The 19,098-nt window shown below is 43.3% G+C and overlaps 4 protein-coding genes across 4 annotated transcripts; 1 reads left to right on the forward strand and 3 right to left on the reverse strand.

Moving 5' to 3' along the window:
• Positions 1-499: 499 nt before the first annotated feature.
• On the reverse strand, positions 500-5,636 carry surf4 (surfeit 4). Its single transcript, XM_029169719.3, has 6 exons — positions 5,244-5,636; positions 3,222-3,408; positions 2,973-3,049; positions 2,840-2,883; positions 1,947-2,133; positions 500-1,744 (listed from the first exon to the last, which is right to left on the reverse strand). The coding sequence occupies exons 1-6, from the start codon at positions 5,289-5,291 to the stop codon at positions 1,478-1,480; spliced, it is 810 nt and encodes a 269-aa protein (XP_029025552.1). The 5' UTR covers positions 5,292-5,636; the 3' UTR covers positions 500-1,477.
• A 781-nt stretch (positions 5,637-6,417) lies between these two features.
• On the reverse strand, positions 6,418-8,439 carry surf2 (surfeit 2). Its single transcript, XM_029169940.3, has 6 exons — positions 8,278-8,439; positions 7,918-8,069; positions 7,721-7,824; positions 7,171-7,356; positions 6,915-7,042; positions 6,418-6,797 (listed from the first exon to the last, which is right to left on the reverse strand). Exons 1-6 carry the CDS (start codon positions 8,350-8,352, stop codon positions 6,705-6,707), a joined length of 738 nt encoding a protein of 245 aa, XP_029025773.1. The 5' UTR covers positions 8,353-8,439; the 3' UTR covers positions 6,418-6,704.
• A 489-nt stretch (positions 8,440-8,928) lies between these two features.
• bbln (bublin coiled coil protein) lies at positions 8,929-10,453 on the forward strand. The gene is made up of 2 exons (XM_029169502.3): positions 8,929-9,283; positions 9,696-10,453. The coding sequence occupies exons 1-2, from the start codon at positions 9,205-9,207 to the stop codon at positions 9,950-9,952; spliced, it is 336 nt and encodes a 111-aa protein (XP_029025335.1). The 5' UTR covers positions 8,929-9,204; the 3' UTR covers positions 9,953-10,453.
• An 88-nt stretch (positions 10,454-10,541) lies between these two features.
• On the reverse strand, positions 10,542-18,329 carry ciz1a (cdkn1a interacting zinc finger protein 1a). Its single transcript, XM_029169500.3, has 16 exons — positions 18,173-18,329; positions 17,541-17,748; positions 16,711-16,838; positions 16,414-16,628; positions 16,129-16,240; positions 15,890-15,968; positions 15,642-15,733; positions 15,433-15,512; positions 14,820-15,023; positions 14,527-14,657; positions 14,296-14,389; positions 14,100-14,213; positions 13,875-14,024; positions 13,688-13,766; positions 13,456-13,577; positions 10,542-13,027 (listed from the first exon to the last, which is right to left on the reverse strand). Exons 2-16 carry the CDS (start codon positions 17,699-17,701, stop codon positions 12,491-12,493), a joined length of 2,298 nt encoding a protein of 765 aa, XP_029025333.1. The 5' UTR covers positions 17,702-17,748; positions 18,173-18,329; the 3' UTR covers positions 10,542-12,490.
• Positions 18,330-19,098: the final 769 nt, after the last annotated feature.

Genomic DNA, 19,098 nt, shown 5'->3' on the forward strand with positions numbered 1-19,098 from the left:
CAACTTGCATATGTAACTGCAGTGTTCAGTGATGGATCGTCTCCAACTCTACGTGAGCCTTTGGACGGGGGTGATGGGACGCAAAGACTGTTACAGCCTTTAGAATAAAAAAACAGAGTTGGTCTTTGTTCTTTCTTGTCGGGTTGTGGAAGAAATCTTTAAAAAAGGTATCAGAAGTGATAGTTTCTGGACACAAACAGTCTTTAGTCCGAAGGTCATGTAGTAACAATCTCAGTCCATTACACCCGTCCACAATTGTAACTGTGGAGGACGAGAAAAGTAGTTTATCGCAGGCGATCACAGTCAGATAAAGGCAGACACAAAAGGCATGCACACATCTCCATTACCCATGACTCCAGCATTGGTTTAAGGATATCAACAATTGTGTCATCCCTTCTGTCCAGGCAGAACTAACTTCTCATCCTCCTATAAGATGCTGGAGCAAGCAGCTCATCCAACATATTCGACCAGACAAACCTCGACTGAGACAGGGACTTGGAACTTTTTGAAGTTTTGAAATTTTATTTCTTCGCAATGAGCTTCCAAAAATCAAAACAACAAATGATCAAAAATACAATATAAACTTCTGAAAATTAATACACTGAATATTTTTTATTTTATTTTATTACAGGCAAAGAACACTGAGCAGAGACAAAGTCCTGGAGGCTTATGACTGTGCTTAGTCCTCTTTGCTTTTATAGAGATTGCAGAATATGTTGCTTCACAAACGCTGGGCCTCCCACTACGATCCCATCAATTACAGCTGACTACTTAGGCATTTGCCAAAGACGTACAGTACAAAGTGCCCAACGACGAGTCCCGGAACTAATGACTGTCTCGCAACACTCACTCAAGCACAACTGCAATCCACCACTTGATACACCAATGAACACGCGCCCCCTCCCAGATAAGGCTCCCCGTGATCAAGAATGTCACGTTGAGAATGACCAGGTGGAGGCGGGAACAGAGCGGGGGCTGTGGTATCGAGAGAAACCGATGAAATCTTGAGAGTCCGTGTTTGCTGCTGTCAGATCAGTGCCCAGAGCTTCATGATCCATCTCCAAGGATCCAGTAGCAAAAGACGCTCAGCATCCAAGGGGGAGGGGGGGTGGGGGTCTATGATAATGTTTGGCCTGGCAGCCAATACAAACAAATGAATCTTTTTTTTCTTAGCGTTCTGAAGTAGATCAGGCTGTTTTTATTTTTGCTGTCATTAAAATAAACATACTAGGAAGTTATGGAAAGAAAAATATGGCATAAACTTGTTTAACTTAAAAACAAAAACAGCATTTGAGTGAAACTACAAAACAAAGCCCGTCTGTGGGTGAGACAGTGTCTGTGGGTTTGGCCAAATGAAAAATAATAATAAACTAAGGAAAAGACTATGTACCCTGGTGAGGAACTGGAGGAAGGAGGGTCCCTGTGTCCTGGCTGTGGGCGATGTTAGTGGTGCTGTGCTTCTCTGACCCCCCGCCGCCTACCACTCTTTCTTTTTCTCATCCATGGACACTCCACCGGGCCCGAGTGCCACCACCAAAAGCAGGCCGCCGATGACCGAGGTGGTCTGGAAGAAGTCGTACTTGAGGAAGTCGTGCATCGGCTTGTAGGCGGGGATGGTCCAGAAGGCGTTGAAGTAAACGTTGATCGCCAGGAGCCACACGACGAGGGTCAAAGCCGCCAGCTTGGTCTTGAAGCCAATGGCCACCAGAATGATGAGGGCAGTTCCCACCATGTTCTGTAGGATCTGTTGACACATATATTCAAGTTCAAGGACGTAGACCTAACCTAATGGTCAGGATATTTCAAAAAGCCTACTTGTTTTTCCATCACTGTGACAAAATTGCTATGAAGCCATCAATGAGATACTGTCTGTGTTCCAGCTGCTTGGAGGTATAGCTACGTACAGGAAGACAGGAAATGCAGAAGTAACTGGTGGCGGCACTCACGGAGAAGAAGCTGGAGTCGAAGTGAAGCAGAGTCATGAACATGAGCACCAGCAGCACTCGACCTCCCAGCTGCATGTACTGCTTTGGCGAACTCTCCCCCATGGACGGGACGCCGGCGAACATGCTCTTCCCTTCCGAACGGGACTCGGCCAGCAGCAGGAGCAGACCGCCTCCGAGGGCCAGGTTTCTACAGGAGGAAGGAGGTGAGGGATGTTTTTGGACACAGTATTTTTTAAAGAAGGCCTGTGTGGACATCTGATGAGCAACTGATTCCATCCTATGAGTTCAGTGCCCTCTACCTGGTGTGAGACTGCAGTACCACCTTTAGTCACTTGGGGTCAGTGCTACATGTAGTGGCAGGTTTCCTTCTGTGCATCTGTTGCTTTGAATAACTGATAATTAATTCAGAAGGTTTTACAGCAGAACTGGTTTTAACAGGTTTCTTGGACAAGAACTGTGGATGTGCTAATGCTTAAATGACAGGTCTTCTCCTCATAATCACAGTAATTTTAGCTGATTGCCTGACATCTGAGATGCATTTACTAGCACAGACATTTCATGTTCCCACTCCAGCAGCAAAAAGGACTCTGTTCTACTGTATTAAACCAACTTTAATTATTATAATAAACCATAGCAGCAATGATTAAATCTTGACATAATTGAGTGTGTGTGATACAGTCAAATAATATCTGATTTATACTTTAAACTTACATATGTCACACCCATGAAGGGGGGTTGAATAAGGCACAAAACAAATATTTAGTAATCACAGATGACCTGTGGATCACGTTTGAGAGGTAAATAAATTATGCAACATGATAGGTAATATTCTAATTCCAACAATATTGTTTACAGAACGCTTTAAAGCATGACTACAACTTGAAAACACGTACCTCATCAAAAATTTAAGATCCCATAAAATGCTGTATGCAACTGTCTGGTGGAAAAGAAACAAGGTGTTCCAGGTTAGACACAATGACAGTGACTGTGTGTGCAGACTGAAAAAAAAAGATGTTTTACTCTCACCTGTAGCGCTATGATGCCAAATAAGCCAAAGCAGGCGTACTGTACAAAATTTCTACTGAGGACAAGGACACAACCACCTGTTGGACACAAAACAAGGCAAAGCAGAAAACATATTGTTTAAATAAGTTATCATATAAAAAATGTTGTATTTGGAAAGGAAATCTGGTGACAGTGACAATTCAAAGACTATATGTTTATATGACTGCTGCGTGAGTTGAAGGAGCTGGAACCTTGCTCTCGCTCGCTCACCCAGCTGTCCTATGAGGTTGAGTAGAACAAAGCACGTAGCCAGGAAGTAGCCACAGCTCCAAGTAGCCTCGATGTAGTCTCTCTGCTCGTTCCACTGGAACCACATGCGGATGCCGTCTTCCAGGAAGGTGCTGATGAGGCACAGGCGCGCCAGGTGGGGCAAGTACTGTTTGGTTACCCGCAGGAACTGGGCAGTGCAGGGAAACAGGGGTTAAGTAATGAAGAAAGGGGTGGAGAGAGGTGAGAGAAACAAAAGGGATGTGGCTTCTGAGATTAGCTTGATTACAACAGCCTCACAAAGCAAAAACACATCTTGTAAGTCATCAACACAAGCTTTAAAGAAATCTAATAATATTTTAACCTAGATCATTAAGACTTTAAAGTTCTGTGAGCAGAGCAGCAGTGAGTTCTGATTTTATATCAGTAATGTTACATACTTGTTATGCTGATTGTCACAATTCAAATAAAAAATTCTTAAAATAATAAACAAAGCCTTGCATGTATAACAGTAAGCGGTCACATGCTGAACGAACTAAAGTTTTAAAGCCACAAATTAAACTGCCATAAACAAACGAGGTGCTCTTGAACTAAAACCGCGACCTGATCTTCAAACACTACAGTGACACAGTAGCAGAGCGGCCGGCCCCTGGCTCCACCTACTCAGCAGTCCACATCAGCACTGCCGCGCCTCGGCGGCCTATCAGCGGCCAACAACTCCCCCTAACGCTGCTGCAAGGGGCATGAATGGAACCAATCTGAACAAGCCCAGGGTTGCAGCCTAGAGACACACCAGTCTGTGGAGCAACATGTTGACTTAGGAGCCGTCAGCTTGAGAAGGGCCCTTGACAAGGATTTGCATTAGAGTTCCTCTTTTTCCCTATACACAAACAAAGTGTTGCACACATTAGCAGCTCCCGTCTGTCTTTTTTTTTTTTTCTTTTTACAGTGTGCTGTACACAACACCTGTGGCAAGGGTGTATAACTCATTCAGACTGAGAACAGCCAACACAAACGCTTATAAATACGCTCTGAACAAACACCCAGATGTGACATTTTAGCCGCCGGTGGCAACGTGAGGCCTGAGATGCCCTGCAGCATCACAAGATAGAAAAGCTTTAATGCCAGCATCTCCAATACCTCAGACGACTGCAACAGATGGTTAATATCGATGACCCAAATCTCTGGGGTTTTCTCCCCTTTTACATGGAAACATGAGTCAGAGACATGCATGAAATCTGATCTACAAACACTTGACCTATTACAGAGCAGCACTTTGGCTGTAGTCTCACGACTGGAGCAGAAACAAAACCAAAGAGCCATTAAAAGAAAGAAAACACAATTGTGTACTAATTATAGCTGTGTGATCAGATCAGCTGTGTGTGATGAAGACAACGGGTCACGGCCAGTTTTGGGGTGAGCGTGGTGCTGGGGCTCTGCGGGGGCCACACGCCTGCGGATTCCTGGGGACCGCGAACGCATCACGGGCCAGACGGACTCCAGCCTGCGGCCACCTGCGACGCAGGACGTCCAGGTGCGACCACACGCTGCGACTCCTAGGCGTTAGCCCGCTAAGCTAGGCGATTTCACAACCGCTGCCTGCGCTGGCACCGACTCGCCTGCGATACTGTTATAAACCGGGCGGCTACGGCGACGAGCTAACAGCCTCCCGTGACACGGCGACTGACCAGAAACGGGAGCTGCGGGCGCCGCGTTCACGGAACGAGCCTCCGTCAAGTTTGTCAAGATCATCCGAGTGAAATATTGTTGTGAAATCTGGACCTGAGACGCATGACACGAGCGGACACCCCAACACGTTTGACCTGGGAGCCACAACACGGGTGTTTATGAGCCTCCGAGCCGCTTCAACGTCGGGTTAAATCTGACGACAAGCCGCAGGGACGAGAAATAAACGAGTGAAAATGTCGAAGGAGACGCGCAGGGAGGCTCTCACTCCAACTGGTTAGCGGATGACGAGCTAACAGCGGCTAGCGGCAATAACTGTCGGGCTAAGGCTGAAGTTACCTGGTCTGCCACGTCCTCGGCTGTGCTCATGAGATCCTCCTGCCCCATAGTTGCCCGATATTGCGCGTTCTTTCCTTCCCTAATTATTAACAATCAGCGCGGCACCGTGTCGCCGTGTCGGGGTTTCGCAGGGTGTCCTCGCGCCGTTCCTCCCCCCGTTAGCGTTATTCACTTCAAGATTTCCCGATCGGCTGAACGCAGTGAAAGGCCGCCTCCGCCCCACAATGCCCCGCGCTTTGACGAGCGACACGGAGCCCCCCTACATGGTACTGCAACCGCTGCATGCCACGTAGACCGATCCGCGCACGGGCTCGTCACGTCGAGCCCGGCGGAGACCGCGGCGAGAACCGATCGACAGCCCCGCCGCCTCACCTCCGTCCGTTTCTACGGCGCACGGCCACGTAGGACCGCGCGAGCCGCGGGCACGACACGTGGCCGCAGCTGAAAGACGGCGGCTGCACTTCGGCCAGATGTGCATTTAGCATCTGATTAGTGATCAGTGAAACAATGTAGAAATAGATTCGGTCTTGTTCGTACACCAGTATCTGTCACCTGCACGTGATCAAAAGAACCAGTTTGGCAAATATGAGCGATAATCAAATAAATGAATACATACTAAATAAAACTATATGACTAGATGATATCGATCCACCATGAAGTAATCTTACTAAAGTTGATGACAGAAAACGGCAGCAGGGTGATGGAAATGCAACTGGTACAAAAGACCCAGAGAATGTCTTTATTATGAATAGCCCGGCTTCATTGAAGCCTCGCATAAAAAGGGTTTTTCCTTCCAGGGCATCTCATGTGACAACAGATGTGTTTAATGCATAGCAACATGACACCGCGGAAGAGGAAATAGATGATGCTGATAACATGCAGGAACACAAGCATAACTGAGATGCAGTAATGGAACCATTACGCAGACGTACACCTAAAGCACTGATTTGTTTGGAGACTCATCTGATCACATCACTCTATTAGCAGTATTGTGCTGCTCTGTGTGATATGAGTGTACAAAGTAAGGCACTGGCAGAACCTATCTACCATATTTGATAAACTAATTTAGTGGTTAAAGCTTTATCTTCTAATATTGTCCACTTTGAGGTCAGTGCTATCACACTACTACTACAATTTCATATCAAAGACTGAAGAAGAAATTACTCAGACACTGTTTGCAAATCCACAGTTGTATTTTGTTGAAGACCATACAATTGAACATTTTCCATCAAAATGATCTGTTAAGTGTCACAAGCACATTTTCCACATCATATCAACAAGTCTTGCTGGACGAGTCCATCATCAGAACCTACACAGACATCCTTTGCAAAGAGGTCAGACAGCTCTTATGTACTGAGGCAAAGGGTGTTTACTTATTCCGAAAGTCGGGCAAATTTAAATGTAGAAGTACAATAAACTAGAGGTCAGTGCTAGAATACTATACAAATACAGTTTTGCAAATTACTTTTCACTGTTTTTCACTTTTCCATGTTTCTTGCGTCCGGATTTCCACTGATTATTTCTGAATTTCTTCTGAAAACCATCACTCTGGACCTACAAGACATCAATATTACAGCATTAATATCCATCCAGGAAAACACTTGCAACACTGATAAAGTCAATCACAAACACAGGGACACGAGCACTGTTTCAGATTCCAATTCCGCCGACCTTTTTACGTTTTTGCGTCTCCTGCTTGTCCACCTGCATATCCTCTTCCTCATCTGTTCGGAAGTCGTCATCGTCATCTTTATCATCAACACTTATACTTTCTTCCGTTTTTAAAACGAACATAGATGCTGTAAGAAATAGGACAAAAAGGGAAATCAACCATAATGAAAACTTAGACACCATAAACAATCAAATCTTATAATTATCATACAGGTGGACAAAGACATATACGTTGTGTGAACTTGGGAGGACTGACCAGGATAGAGGTCACTCATGCTGTCGTCCGAGTCGCTTTCTTCCGATTCACTGGATGGTGGTTCCATCTGGCTGCCTTCGTGTTCTGAAGCCACATCCTGACTGACCTCCTCGTCTGTGGTTTGGCGCTTTTTCCGTCTGAGACAAGGTGGAACATATTGGATCCCTTGTTTCACACACTCTTCATCTGGAGCAAAAAGGAGACAATCGTGTCAGCAGCTGCCTGAAAATGCTAACGTTTTGGTTCTGTTAAAATATACAGAAGCTCCACAAAGGATCACAATATGTTAAAAAAAGCCTTTCTTAAATTTACTAAGTAAAATATTTTGTACGTTTGTAAATTTTAAAACACAAGACATATTACGTCAGGCAGTTTGAATTTCCTTCCTGAATGATGGGAGTGGCAGAAAAGGTCTTTGTGACCTGGAGCTGGGTGAGGATACACCAGTGTGAAGAGACTTTACCAGCACAATGCAGTACAGTATCAGCACCCTGTTATCTAAAAACCCATACAAACAGTCTCCATGTAGATGTATCAGTGATGCACTAACACGTGGCGAGGGCCTTTTTGAATCGTTTCCCATTGACATGTCTGAGGATGTGGTGCGGCTGCCGGTTGAGATGTCTCAGGGTTAGTTTACAGAAGAACTGATTCCTGGAAAACACACAGGAAACATCTCAGCACAGAGAAAAACTTTACAGAGACTGATATTACGTCACCCCATTCAATTATGACAATGTCCCTTACGGTTGTTTTGTGCTTGGAACTATGTGTGGCTCATACTGGCTGTAGTTGAACTGGGCTGCAGCGCTCAGTTTCTCGTATTTCTTCCCTTGAGTGAACTTCTGCAGCTCCGTCAGGTTGCTCGGAAACTCGTGTCCATTCAGTGTGCATTTGATCTGGAACAACACATCAGATGGCGCATTTGGTGACGCTAATGGCGCAGTTCCGCTTGGTCCAACGATAAAACTGGCAATGATTTACAGGTTTCACCAGCTTGGTCAGCACGTTAGCCAGTGCAGCTCATGGGGCAAATTAGCATCACAGCTAGCATAGCATTGTACCAAACTAGCATTCTGGGTGATGTGCTGTAGTTTGCTTGCTAACCTTGTTTCCATCTGTTAATTGAAGAGAGGGGTGTTTAAGAAGAAATGTTCTTAGGTCCGCGGGTAACTGGTCCATAGTTTAAAACCACTCCAGACGCGCTGTTCCTGCGTGTTGACCAGGCCACCCCTCTGACAGGAAACGTCCACACGTGTGTGTGACAGCTCAGCGCCCCCCACTGGTCAATTTAAGGAAGGTCGTTTCAAAGGAGAGCTTTTGAATCAGTTAAAAATCAATAAATAGACAGTCCTCTCAGTTTGTGGCACTGTGTCAACAAATTGTCTGTCTGAACTATTATCTTTTCTGCAACAGTGCCAGAGTAAACAAAAATAGTTGTCTGAATTATTCGGTGCTACTGGAGCGTTCAGACAATTCACGTCTGCTTATGTTGCGGTAAAGTAACATAAGCAGTGTGTGTTTATAAGATGCTGGAGTGCAGCGCAGTGCGTTGTACTATATAAATGTAAATGGCGAACATTACAACGCTGATGGCAGACAGTTCTTATAGTTGTGCAAAACTACCTCACACGTTTTTGTGGTGTAGAATTGAGGATTTTTGCAGGAAAAATACTTCTCATGTTATCGCCATAGAGTGACACATCGTGTTACAATTTAAAATCTTTGAGAGAAAGCAAACTCCGCCCATATTTCTCCCACAATTCTTTGTTTCCGTAAACAGATACTTGACGTTTTCCAATGACAAGGGTAGCCAGCTGTCTAGATAATGGACAGTTTCATTTGAAAACGACGGATCTACCAAAGTCGTCTGAAAATATTTATTACGGTGAAACTAGACATTTATTAGTGCATTAGCTCCTAATATCATTCTAATCAAAACTAGCTGCTAACCCAGCTAGCTTAGCAGCGTCAAGGAGGCACTTGTTAACATAGCTAACGGTGTTTTGTTATAACTTAATAACCAACTAAACGATGTCGGGACCAAATGGAGATCCAACTATCTCTATTGACGATGGTATTATAAACGACGAAGATGAATTCGACGAGGAAGGTAATGAAAAGTCTTCATTCATCGCAATACTATTAAGAACGTTATAGCGGTAATTACTGTAAATGTGGGTGCAGAAAAAAAACAAAGTTCTAAATTATTCATCGCTTTCGCAATGATAGTAAAAATGTTTAAACCGAAACTTCTCCGAAAAAGAAACACTAATGCTAAATGAAGGAGATTAACCCGTGATCTAAAGTCATGTGACTGACCTTTAATTAGCATAGTGGCTTCTTAGGGCGGAAGATTAGAAGTTAAATAACTTGCATCTACAAAGTTATCCAAACAAAACTGCAAAATAAATGTTTTAATAATACAGATGTACTGCTATGATACATTAATATACAAATAACTCCCTGGAGTTCATCTGATACAGCTCTTTGTGTTGATGAGATGTTCCGCTGCTCGTCCACAGAGTATGCAAGCATCAACTCCATGCTAGATCAGATCAACTCCTATCTTGACGATCTGGAGGAGCGGAATGATGCACTTAATGGCAAACTACATGAGCTAATGGAGTCAAACCGTCAGGCTCGCCTGGAGTTCAGGGCCCAACTGCTTGGCTCGTCTAACCAGGAGGACAATCCTTCTGCAGATGGAAACTCCTCATCCAGCAAAGAAGACATAAACAAAGACACTGAGGACTTGGAAATGAGTGAGAAGAGCAAATGAATAAAATGGACTGGGTTATACGAGAATAGATATATTTGTGAAAGTTGAGTAAATTCTGTTTGATTATTGTGCAAAACCCTTTCTTCTACCACTGATCTTAATCTAGTTTTTCCTCCTTTTTTGAACTATAGTAATCAACAGTTCAAAGTGTGAGCCGCTTTCTATACAAGTTGGACATCAATCATTTTGTAGTCGGCTTGAAGTTTCCAAATGTTCTGTCACTTTAAAGCTGTCTGTACAGACTTTAACTTTATTCGACAAGAAATCATGAAAAAACAGAAACAGAAATTCAACTCAAAATTGCTGACATTAAAATACGTTTTAACTTATCCAGCTCATTAATCAAAAGACAAGAGTTTAGATTCTTGACTCCCATGGGCTTGAGTCATTCCTCCCGGAAAGAAAGGCATTCAGTGTGTGCTAACATTAATATGAACCTTGTAATAGTTGTACATTCTCTGTAATTACTGTATTATCCTATGAAGTAAATATGCAACATTCCTGCTGCTATGTTAATTTCATTATTTAATGATAGATAATGTTCAGTAATGTGTTAATGTCACATACTTGCAAGGATTCAAACTTAAAGTGTGGGAATAATCAGACATTTTAATACAAATTAAAATGACTTCTAAACAAAAATCCAAACATCCAAAAATACATTAAACTTCCAGAAGTTAGAAAACACCTGTTCATCTCAATTGTCAGTAGCTGAATAAAAATACAATAAGAAACATACAACTTTTTTTGAAATGATCATTTACATGTCCTTTTTTTTTCCTCTGCCCTGTTCCATATTGTGTCAGAGCTAAAGATCCAATGTGGCCAGATCAGCCAGAACGTTGTAGTCATGTGACAGTCGCCACCAAACCTAAGAGATGCTACATGTGTCAGTTATTCCTCTGTGGTTAAAAATGTAATTCTCTACAGTGGAAGGTGAAATGTTTCCAGAACAGCACACAACTTGAAAAAAAGAACACATCCCTATTTACAATATTTGCTGGTGTGCGTGACAACCAAAATGCCAGAACCAAAGATGATCTGTTATGTTACTGGTGCTTTGCATCAGTGTTTAAGGATACGTTGCTCCATTAAATAGCTACAAATGTTTTATGGGTTGACTTTGTAGATAAAATAAATCTATAAATTCAACTATCCAATCCAGAGACATGAAGGTTAACTGGAGTTTCTACGATGTGAGTGCAAATGTGCATGTGGCCCAGCGATGGACTGGGGACTCGTCCAGTGTTTACTCCAGCGTTTGCCTGAATGACAGCAGGGATTGGCTTCACCAACCAAGGGTCACCAATGCCCCTTGAATGGTTTAAGCAATTCAGAATATAAGGGAGTGAGTGAGTTGAACTCTCCCGTCTGGACTAATTCAAACATCTTTGAGGAGGGTAAAAGAAGAAAGGGTGAACCTTAAGCAAATAAGCTGCAACTATTTCATTTCCATACATCTATGTATAAAAATATGACATGATGCATTATTTTATTCAAAATGTAGGCACACTAGATCAATTTCTATAGTAACGAGAATCAAATGAGATTTTGTAGAAAATAACCCTGTCTGCCTGAATATACTGACACATTTCAATTCAAGCAGAGTCAGTTAGGCTGTAATTTATGTTCATGTCTTGCTCCTGAAATGGTGATAGAGCTTTAGTAGGATGTAAGCCAATAAGAATCTGTACATGGCTTTGACAGCTGACAAATATATTAGCCCCAAACACAACCTCGTCTTGAGCCAGAGATGTGTACGAAAAAAAGACAAAAAGAAAACGTACCATTTTAACACTTTTAAAACAAAAGCTGTCGCCTGCTCAAACACTTAATTTGGTTACATTCTACATTTCAGCTCGCTACAAGCGTGCGCTACGTGAATTGCAACGTGGAAAATGTATCCACTTTGCTGTCAGTACGTCTTCTACATTTGCAGGTTATTGAAAGTTAACAATCATTAACGCAGCTAGCTAGACAATGTGCAAAGAGTGACATTCAGCCCTCATCAACCTCCTGATCTGCAACGACAGCAGGGTGGAAAATTAAAAAAAAAAAAAAAAAGGAAAAGAGGTAACTCATGTTGTCTTCACATGAAATGTTTAGAAAATCATTCTCAATATGTAGATTTCGATGGAAGTTGCATATAGGCTATATAACCAATGATATTATATATACGTTTTAGAAGACATTCCAATTCTTTAATACTCATGTAGAGTACAATCGTCACAGTAGATCATCTGGTGGAAGGGAAGTATGAGCACACCTCATACTCAGACAGTAGATTTAACGGAGAAGCAGGATTCTGTTTTGTTATTGATATGATGAGGCTCAATGCATTTCCTGTGTTAAATTTCCACCCTGCTGCACCACGGCCTTGTTGCTGTGTGTGTGTGTGTGTGTGTGTGTGTGTGTGTGTGTGTGTGTGTGTGGTTGGGGGGGTTGCAGGGCTGCTCACTTCTTGGTCTCTGTTTCATGAAAGCACCGCTTCATATATTGACACATCCCATTCCAAGGATGCTACATCAAATCCGGGGCTCAGCGTCTGTTCATGGCCCTCCCTGACCTGCGTTTGGGTGTGGCTTTAGCCTTCCCTGTGCCATTCTTTTTCCCTGGGACAGCAGGAGATTCCTTCTCCTCGTCCACTTCATTCACATCCCCAACAGCAGCTGCCGGTTGTGAGTCTGGCTCCTCTCTGCTGCCAGAAGGCAGCTCGCCAAGACTCTCTTGCTCTACAGATTCCTGGGATGTGGTCTCTTCTTGGTTATGGAGGTGGAGGTCTTGGTCTGTGCTATTACTGCTGGAACCTGAGGTGATGAGGTCCTGTGAGGTTAGGCTGGGTTCTGCTTCATCTTCCCGCTGTTGGTTGTCTGTCTCAACTTTCAGCCGGGTAAGGTTAATGATGGGCTGCATGGAGTCTAGGCTCGTCTCTAATCCAGTCTCATTTGAAAGAGAACTGTTTTCTGGACAGTCTGTGGTGGCGTCTGTTGCGGGCCTGAGGCTTTCCTCAACCAGGAGAGATTCTCTGGAAGGTTCAAACGCTTCACCCTTTTGACTCAGCAACAATCTGTACGCCTGAGAAAAGAGAAACGCCTGAAGTCACCAGATCTGTGCGATTTGTCCCACACCTTTCAGTATCAGCCCACTTCCACCTCCATGTTTACCAATCAGCACTACACAGACATCAAATTATTGTATGTTTTATTTTTAACTTGTCACATTCCTTGGAAAACTATATTTGACTATTCAGTACTTTTGGTCTTGGACATGTCCGTCACGCAAGGAAACATTTGCCTGTATGACTGTGGTGTAAACAGCTACTTGTGCATGGTGTCATTTTTCAAGGGGGGTCACTGCACCTAGATACTGATAGCATGGCTCTTTGTACATTTCATGCCCAGTACCTACTGATGGAACAACAGCCAGTGCTGCATTTATTTATTGGATTGAAGCATTTCAGCACTTTGATGTAATAGGACAGTTTTAGAAGTTGAAAAACCAACCTTGAGGTTATCAAAATGCTTCCGTGACTTGCAGTGGGTGTGCAGGGCCGAAGATTCAAAGTGGTAGAACTTATTACACAGTCTGCAGATGAAACCTGCTACGGGCACAAAGAAGCTGGACCCTGCAGTAAGAGAACAGCAGGCGAGACTTAATCTGAATGTGAAACTTCACAAAAAGATGGGACTTTATCTTTAAACAAAAAATAGACAAGAGAGGGGGTTTGTCACATACCATAGGCGGTATCAGGGTCATACTTCTCATTACTTGCCATTTCCTTTAAGGTTACTTCCTTAATGGGGGACCAGCAATCCTGCATCAATTCAACATCACATATACCTTGACATTACCTTTACTGGTCACTGTATTGCTGTAATGCGTCAATGAAAAAATTAGAAATAACAGATTATATGGAAAGCACCTGTTTTTCAAAGCAGTCCTGGTCTCCTTCATTACTCGGACTGTCCTCACCCTCCTCTACCTCACTGCCCTCCTCCTCTTCCAACAAAAAGCCATCTTTGTCCATCACAGTCAGGTTGCCCAAAGCATCGCCACCCTCTTTTTCCTGCAGCTGATGAGAAAACAAGACAATGAGATCAGTTTTAGATAGATATAGATAGATTATAGATTAGATAGATATAGATACCTTATCCACTTTGTGTCTGTGCTCCTGTGACTGCAAATGCTCCACAAATATCTGTGAGGTCCTAAAATGCTTCTTGCAGACTGTGCAGGAGGAGATGGTTGTTCTACTGGCAAGCTAGACATAAGATAAAGATTATACTGAGTATTCACAATATAACACCATCAGAATGTACAGTGCACCACGAATAGCCCAGTACTTTGTGCTCTTCAGAGCGACGGTGGTCCATTACGCTACTAGTGAAGTGGGTGTGACAGGTGGAACACCAGCGCTTCAACTCAGAAGTTTTCTCACTGCAAATAACACAGAAAAACATTATTAATCTCATTAGAACGATTGAACACTTTGTTGTAAAGTAAAAGAAGGAACAGTCTTATCAAGAATAATTCCTAAAAAAGACAACTGCATCTCTGTGCACTTAGACACTGACCTATCTTTGCTTGCTCCCTGTAGAGACTCCTGCACTCGTGGCAGCAGGGTGACCAGACAGGCGTTGCTCATGTGTTGGATCTCCATCATCCTCTGCTGGTGGGACACACTGTTCATGTGACTCCTGAAGTTCTACAAAATCACAGAGTGGAGAAGATTAGCACTTGAATCCAATAACAAAACACTCATCTTTCATTTGCAGTTTTGCTCTTTTCCGCCAAACACAAGCAACTGTTCTATAAAGCTCCATTCCTCTGTGTCTCTGTGTCATTTCTATGTGAGTGTTAAACCCACCTGCTGGTTGTGGCAGGTGATGCTGCACAGGTAGCAGTAGAACTTGTTGGCCCCCTCTGCTACACCCTCCTCTCCTCCATCCTGGTTGTCAGGTGAACCCAGAGTGCTATCGTTCCTTTGTGTTTCTTCAGGGGGGGAATTAACCTGCTGGTCATCCTCATTTAGCCTCCCAGAGGGTGAAGGGCCAGAGGAACTGCACTGCACCTGCAGAGAAGATAAAAGGTTTACATTCAGCTTAACGTTAATCACACATCCATCCATCCATTTTCTATTGCTTAGTCCCATGCAGGGTCGCAGTGGTACTGGAACCTATCCCAACTACCTATGGGTGAGAGGCAGGGTGCACCCTGAACAGGTCACTAGTCCATCGCAATCTAGAGTGACCAATGAACCAATGTTTTTGCACCGTGGGAGGAAGCCGGAGTTCCCGCGAACAAGGGAAGAACATGCAAAGTCCACAGAGAAAGGACCTTCTCGCTATAAGGCGACAGTGCTACCCACTGCACCACCTTAACCACATATGTACATTGATGAAGTTTATGATAAAATTGCATCTAAATAACCATTTTTTTCAGTTCAGACAGTTGACACATCCTTCCATAGTTTGTCTTACCTCATCAGCTCTGCGCTCTTCCAGTGCTTCAACAACATCTGAACCACCTGAAGAGCCTCCTCCCTCTACAATGGTGCAGTCTGGGAAAAAGGTTTGAGGTCAAATAAAAGATTTATAGCGAGTGTTCACGTCGGCTAAGCAAACATTTACCGGTAGATCAGATTCTTTAACTGACGTGAAATGATGCTAAAGGTTTAAACACGACTTACCTCCAGGCTTGTCCTCTTCTTTGTTGCTATTAGACTCTAACAGAAGAACCTCCTCATCTGCATAAGTCGCAGTTTCTTTGAGCTCATTTGAGCTGATAGAAAAAGAGGAAAATGGCACAAACGTAGAACGTTAGGTTTTCTGCAAGTTATTTCATGCTTTATGACTTTAACTACTAACCTGTTATCACCGATTGTAATAAGAAATATACACGCTCAAATTCTTCCTATAATTAAAATCTTTTCCCTACCCCTCTGTCTTCAGTTTCTTCAATGCAGGCTCCTCAAGCTGCTCCTCCAACATGTGTGTGGGACTATCCACTCCCCCCACTGCTCCATCGGTCAGTAGAAAATCCAAAGTTACATTCAAACAAGAAAACGTTAGTCCTTGATCATCTCTAACTTCTCTCAAAATATGTTCTGTAGTTTGTGAAACATGGCCAGTTGAAACAACCAACATCGTTCGTTGCTGACTACTTTGAAGCTCTACCTGTTTCAGACTTATCAGGTTCAATGGCTCCGCTAGCTGCTGGCTCGTCTATGCTCCCAGCTGCCATCTGCTCGCTGTCTCTTTTTCTGTCTGGCTGACGAGCTGCTGTGTCCTACAAACACACACACACACAGAACCTGAAATATTTCAAATTTACTGTATTTAAGAAGCAACTAGTGTCCTGTTGTTGATCCCGAATAACCCAAACCAACAACTATCAAATACAACTCCAACCGTGTTTTCTTCTTTCATTAAATACATTGGGAAAATCTGAAATCTAATTACCATTGCACTGGACGAGGAGGCAGAAGAGACTGTAGGAGCAGTGGTGTTGTTGTAGTAGCGAGCATGAGGGTGGAAGGACCGTGCAGCTGGAAAACCCATGATGGGAGACTTGATGGCCATGCCCATGGGAACTGGGCCGAGCAGAGATGACCTCGCTCCAGCCGGGAAGAACTGACGGAACTGCTGCCCACCCATCCCAAAGCCCCGCATGTTACCTGCACAAAATAAAATAAGTTGAGAATTTAAACAAATCATGTGCATAAATCAGAACTCATGTACGAATAGTCAAAACTCTACCCTGCATCTGCTGCATCAGAATGGCTCCCTGCAACATGGGATTGGGAGCGATGATGGTCGTCTGAGTTGCCTGACACAGGTTGACCATCCTGGGTGGAGGGGCTGGCTGAGGCGGCACAGGAATGGCCCTGAAATACAAGAAATACAAGAAAAAATGAACATGTACCATTAATAAGGTTACAATGTTAGTTACGACAAGCAAGACTGCAAAGTTCCAAAGATACAGGTCGGTAAGAGCAAGTTTAATAATAATTCAGTTTAGTAGTTGGGTTACAAGTTATTTTACAAGGTTAACTAACAGGAAAGCAAACACTGCAAGTGTTTGGAAAAAGAGCCAAGAAAACAGGTAAAGTCTGAAAAAACAAGCTGCTGCCTCTGGTCACGCCAGGAATAAACAGGCCTGCGTTTTGAGTTTGTGTGAGGATTAAAAATACAGTAATAAAAACAGACAGGTAACAAAGCACCGAGACATAAAGGTCTTTTTAAAAAATAAAATGGTTTTGCACTGGTTCCAGAAGACGAAAACACATGAGACTGGATCACACATTCAGCTCTGACGCCTCTAAGCTGTATTTGATATTATCTGCAGCCGAATGCTTAACTAAACGCAGTAACAAGAACGAAATGCTTCTGATTACGAAGAACACGCGAACTGACAACACTTGTAAAGCGATTAAATAACATTTAAACTTAAAAGGCGTTAATCTAAAATATTAACCAACATACAGCCTGATATCATTTAGCAGGTTTTTCAGCTCAGGCTGCGTCAATCGCCACACAGGGACCTCTTAGGCCCCGACTAATCCCCGGGCTCGGCTGAACGCGCTTACCGCGGCGTCTGGTGGTGGTGATGGGCGACATGATGCCCCGGAGGCGGCTGTGGCGGAGGAGGCGGAGGCTGCTGCTGAAAAAGTTGTTGAAGCTGCCGCAGGTGCTGGTGGAACTGTTGCTGCTGCTGCTGCTGCTGATGGTGAATGTGCGGATTGAACATTACGGGCTGCAATTTCCCCAGTCGCGCCTCTTTAAAATGGAAAGGTCCTGAATCGGGGGAGGAAAGAGGCTGGTGTGACTGCGCCCCGCTGTCAGAACAACTCTTTGTTGTAAACAGTCAATAATAGGTCGCAGGTCGCTCTCCTATTACGCGATGACAACAGCTAACGTTAGCAACTTAGCTAGCAATCACATACGCTTTGTTATTATAGTTAACGTTGGCTCTGTCTCCTCACTCTCGTATCCAAGTTTGTGATAATCATACCAACAATTCGTTACCATAAACGAGTCAAACCGTAAACCATAACTATCACAAAGCGACGCTGCGGAGCCAATAAATGAACAAGCTACACCTGCGCTTAAAATGAACGGAGCCACAATAAGCCAACAAGTTAGCTTAGCTTAGCATTGGCTAACTCACAAACGAACCCGCGGCGCTTCGTCGCGCACTTTTTAGATTCCCCTGACTTACTTCGCAAAAAGAAAAGCGACGACGACTGATGATCCCAGTAAACGCATAGCACGGGGTTAAATATCTGCTCTGAGTCCCAGCGACCTGCATAAACCAACCCAGGCAGGAACCCAATGCAGCCTCTCTAGACCAGACAAGTGAGTGCAGGCTGTCGCCCTCTAGCGGCCGTCTGGGGAATTAACCATGTCGAATCAAATAAGTCATCAAATAATTTTATTTTTTCAAATTAAATCTAATCTTGGATAATTTCTTTTTCCACAACTATGTCCTTTATATATTATATTTTTTATTTAAGGCATAATTCTAACATACTAATCAATAAACAGCCTTCCTGCTGAGTATTAGATGTATAAATATGTGTTTATTTGTATGCATATTTTTCATGCCTGGCTTAAATTCAGGACACGGGTATGGCATTCTGTAACTGTTGATCTCAACTTCTTCTTCAAGTCACAAATACAACATCTCTTATTCATCTGTTACTATAAATATGATTGGTGACACAATCTATATTCTCCATTGTATGCAAAGGTGTATTTATAGCGCATGAACAGCAAATCTGACTCCAATATGATCTGTGAAGTGCTGTATCTCCGTTCTCAAAGAGGGTATTGAATTGCAGTCTAAGAAAATTATAGATTTCTTCCAAAAGTTCAAGCAAATGTGGAAATTATTTACTTTATCCATCCAAATTCTGACACAAACGTGTTTATGTTGTTATTTATTTAACCAACATTTTGGTTTCATATACTGTATATCTGAGTATGGCAATTTATTTCTGTCAAGGCTCCATCAAACTGAACAGCAGGTTTTTGCCATTTTGTTTCTTCTAAAATGTTCTGAACGTCTCTGTCCATGGTGCTAACAGACGCAGGACCATGGACAGATCCGTAATACAATCTGGGTTTGGGTCTTAATCCGAAAAA

Source organism: Betta splendens, chromosome 12 (assembly GCF_900634795.4).
Source record: "Betta splendens chromosome 12, fBetSpl5.4, whole genome shotgun sequence".
Lineage (NCBI taxonomy): Eukaryota > Metazoa > Chordata > Actinopteri > Anabantiformes > Osphronemidae > Betta > Betta splendens.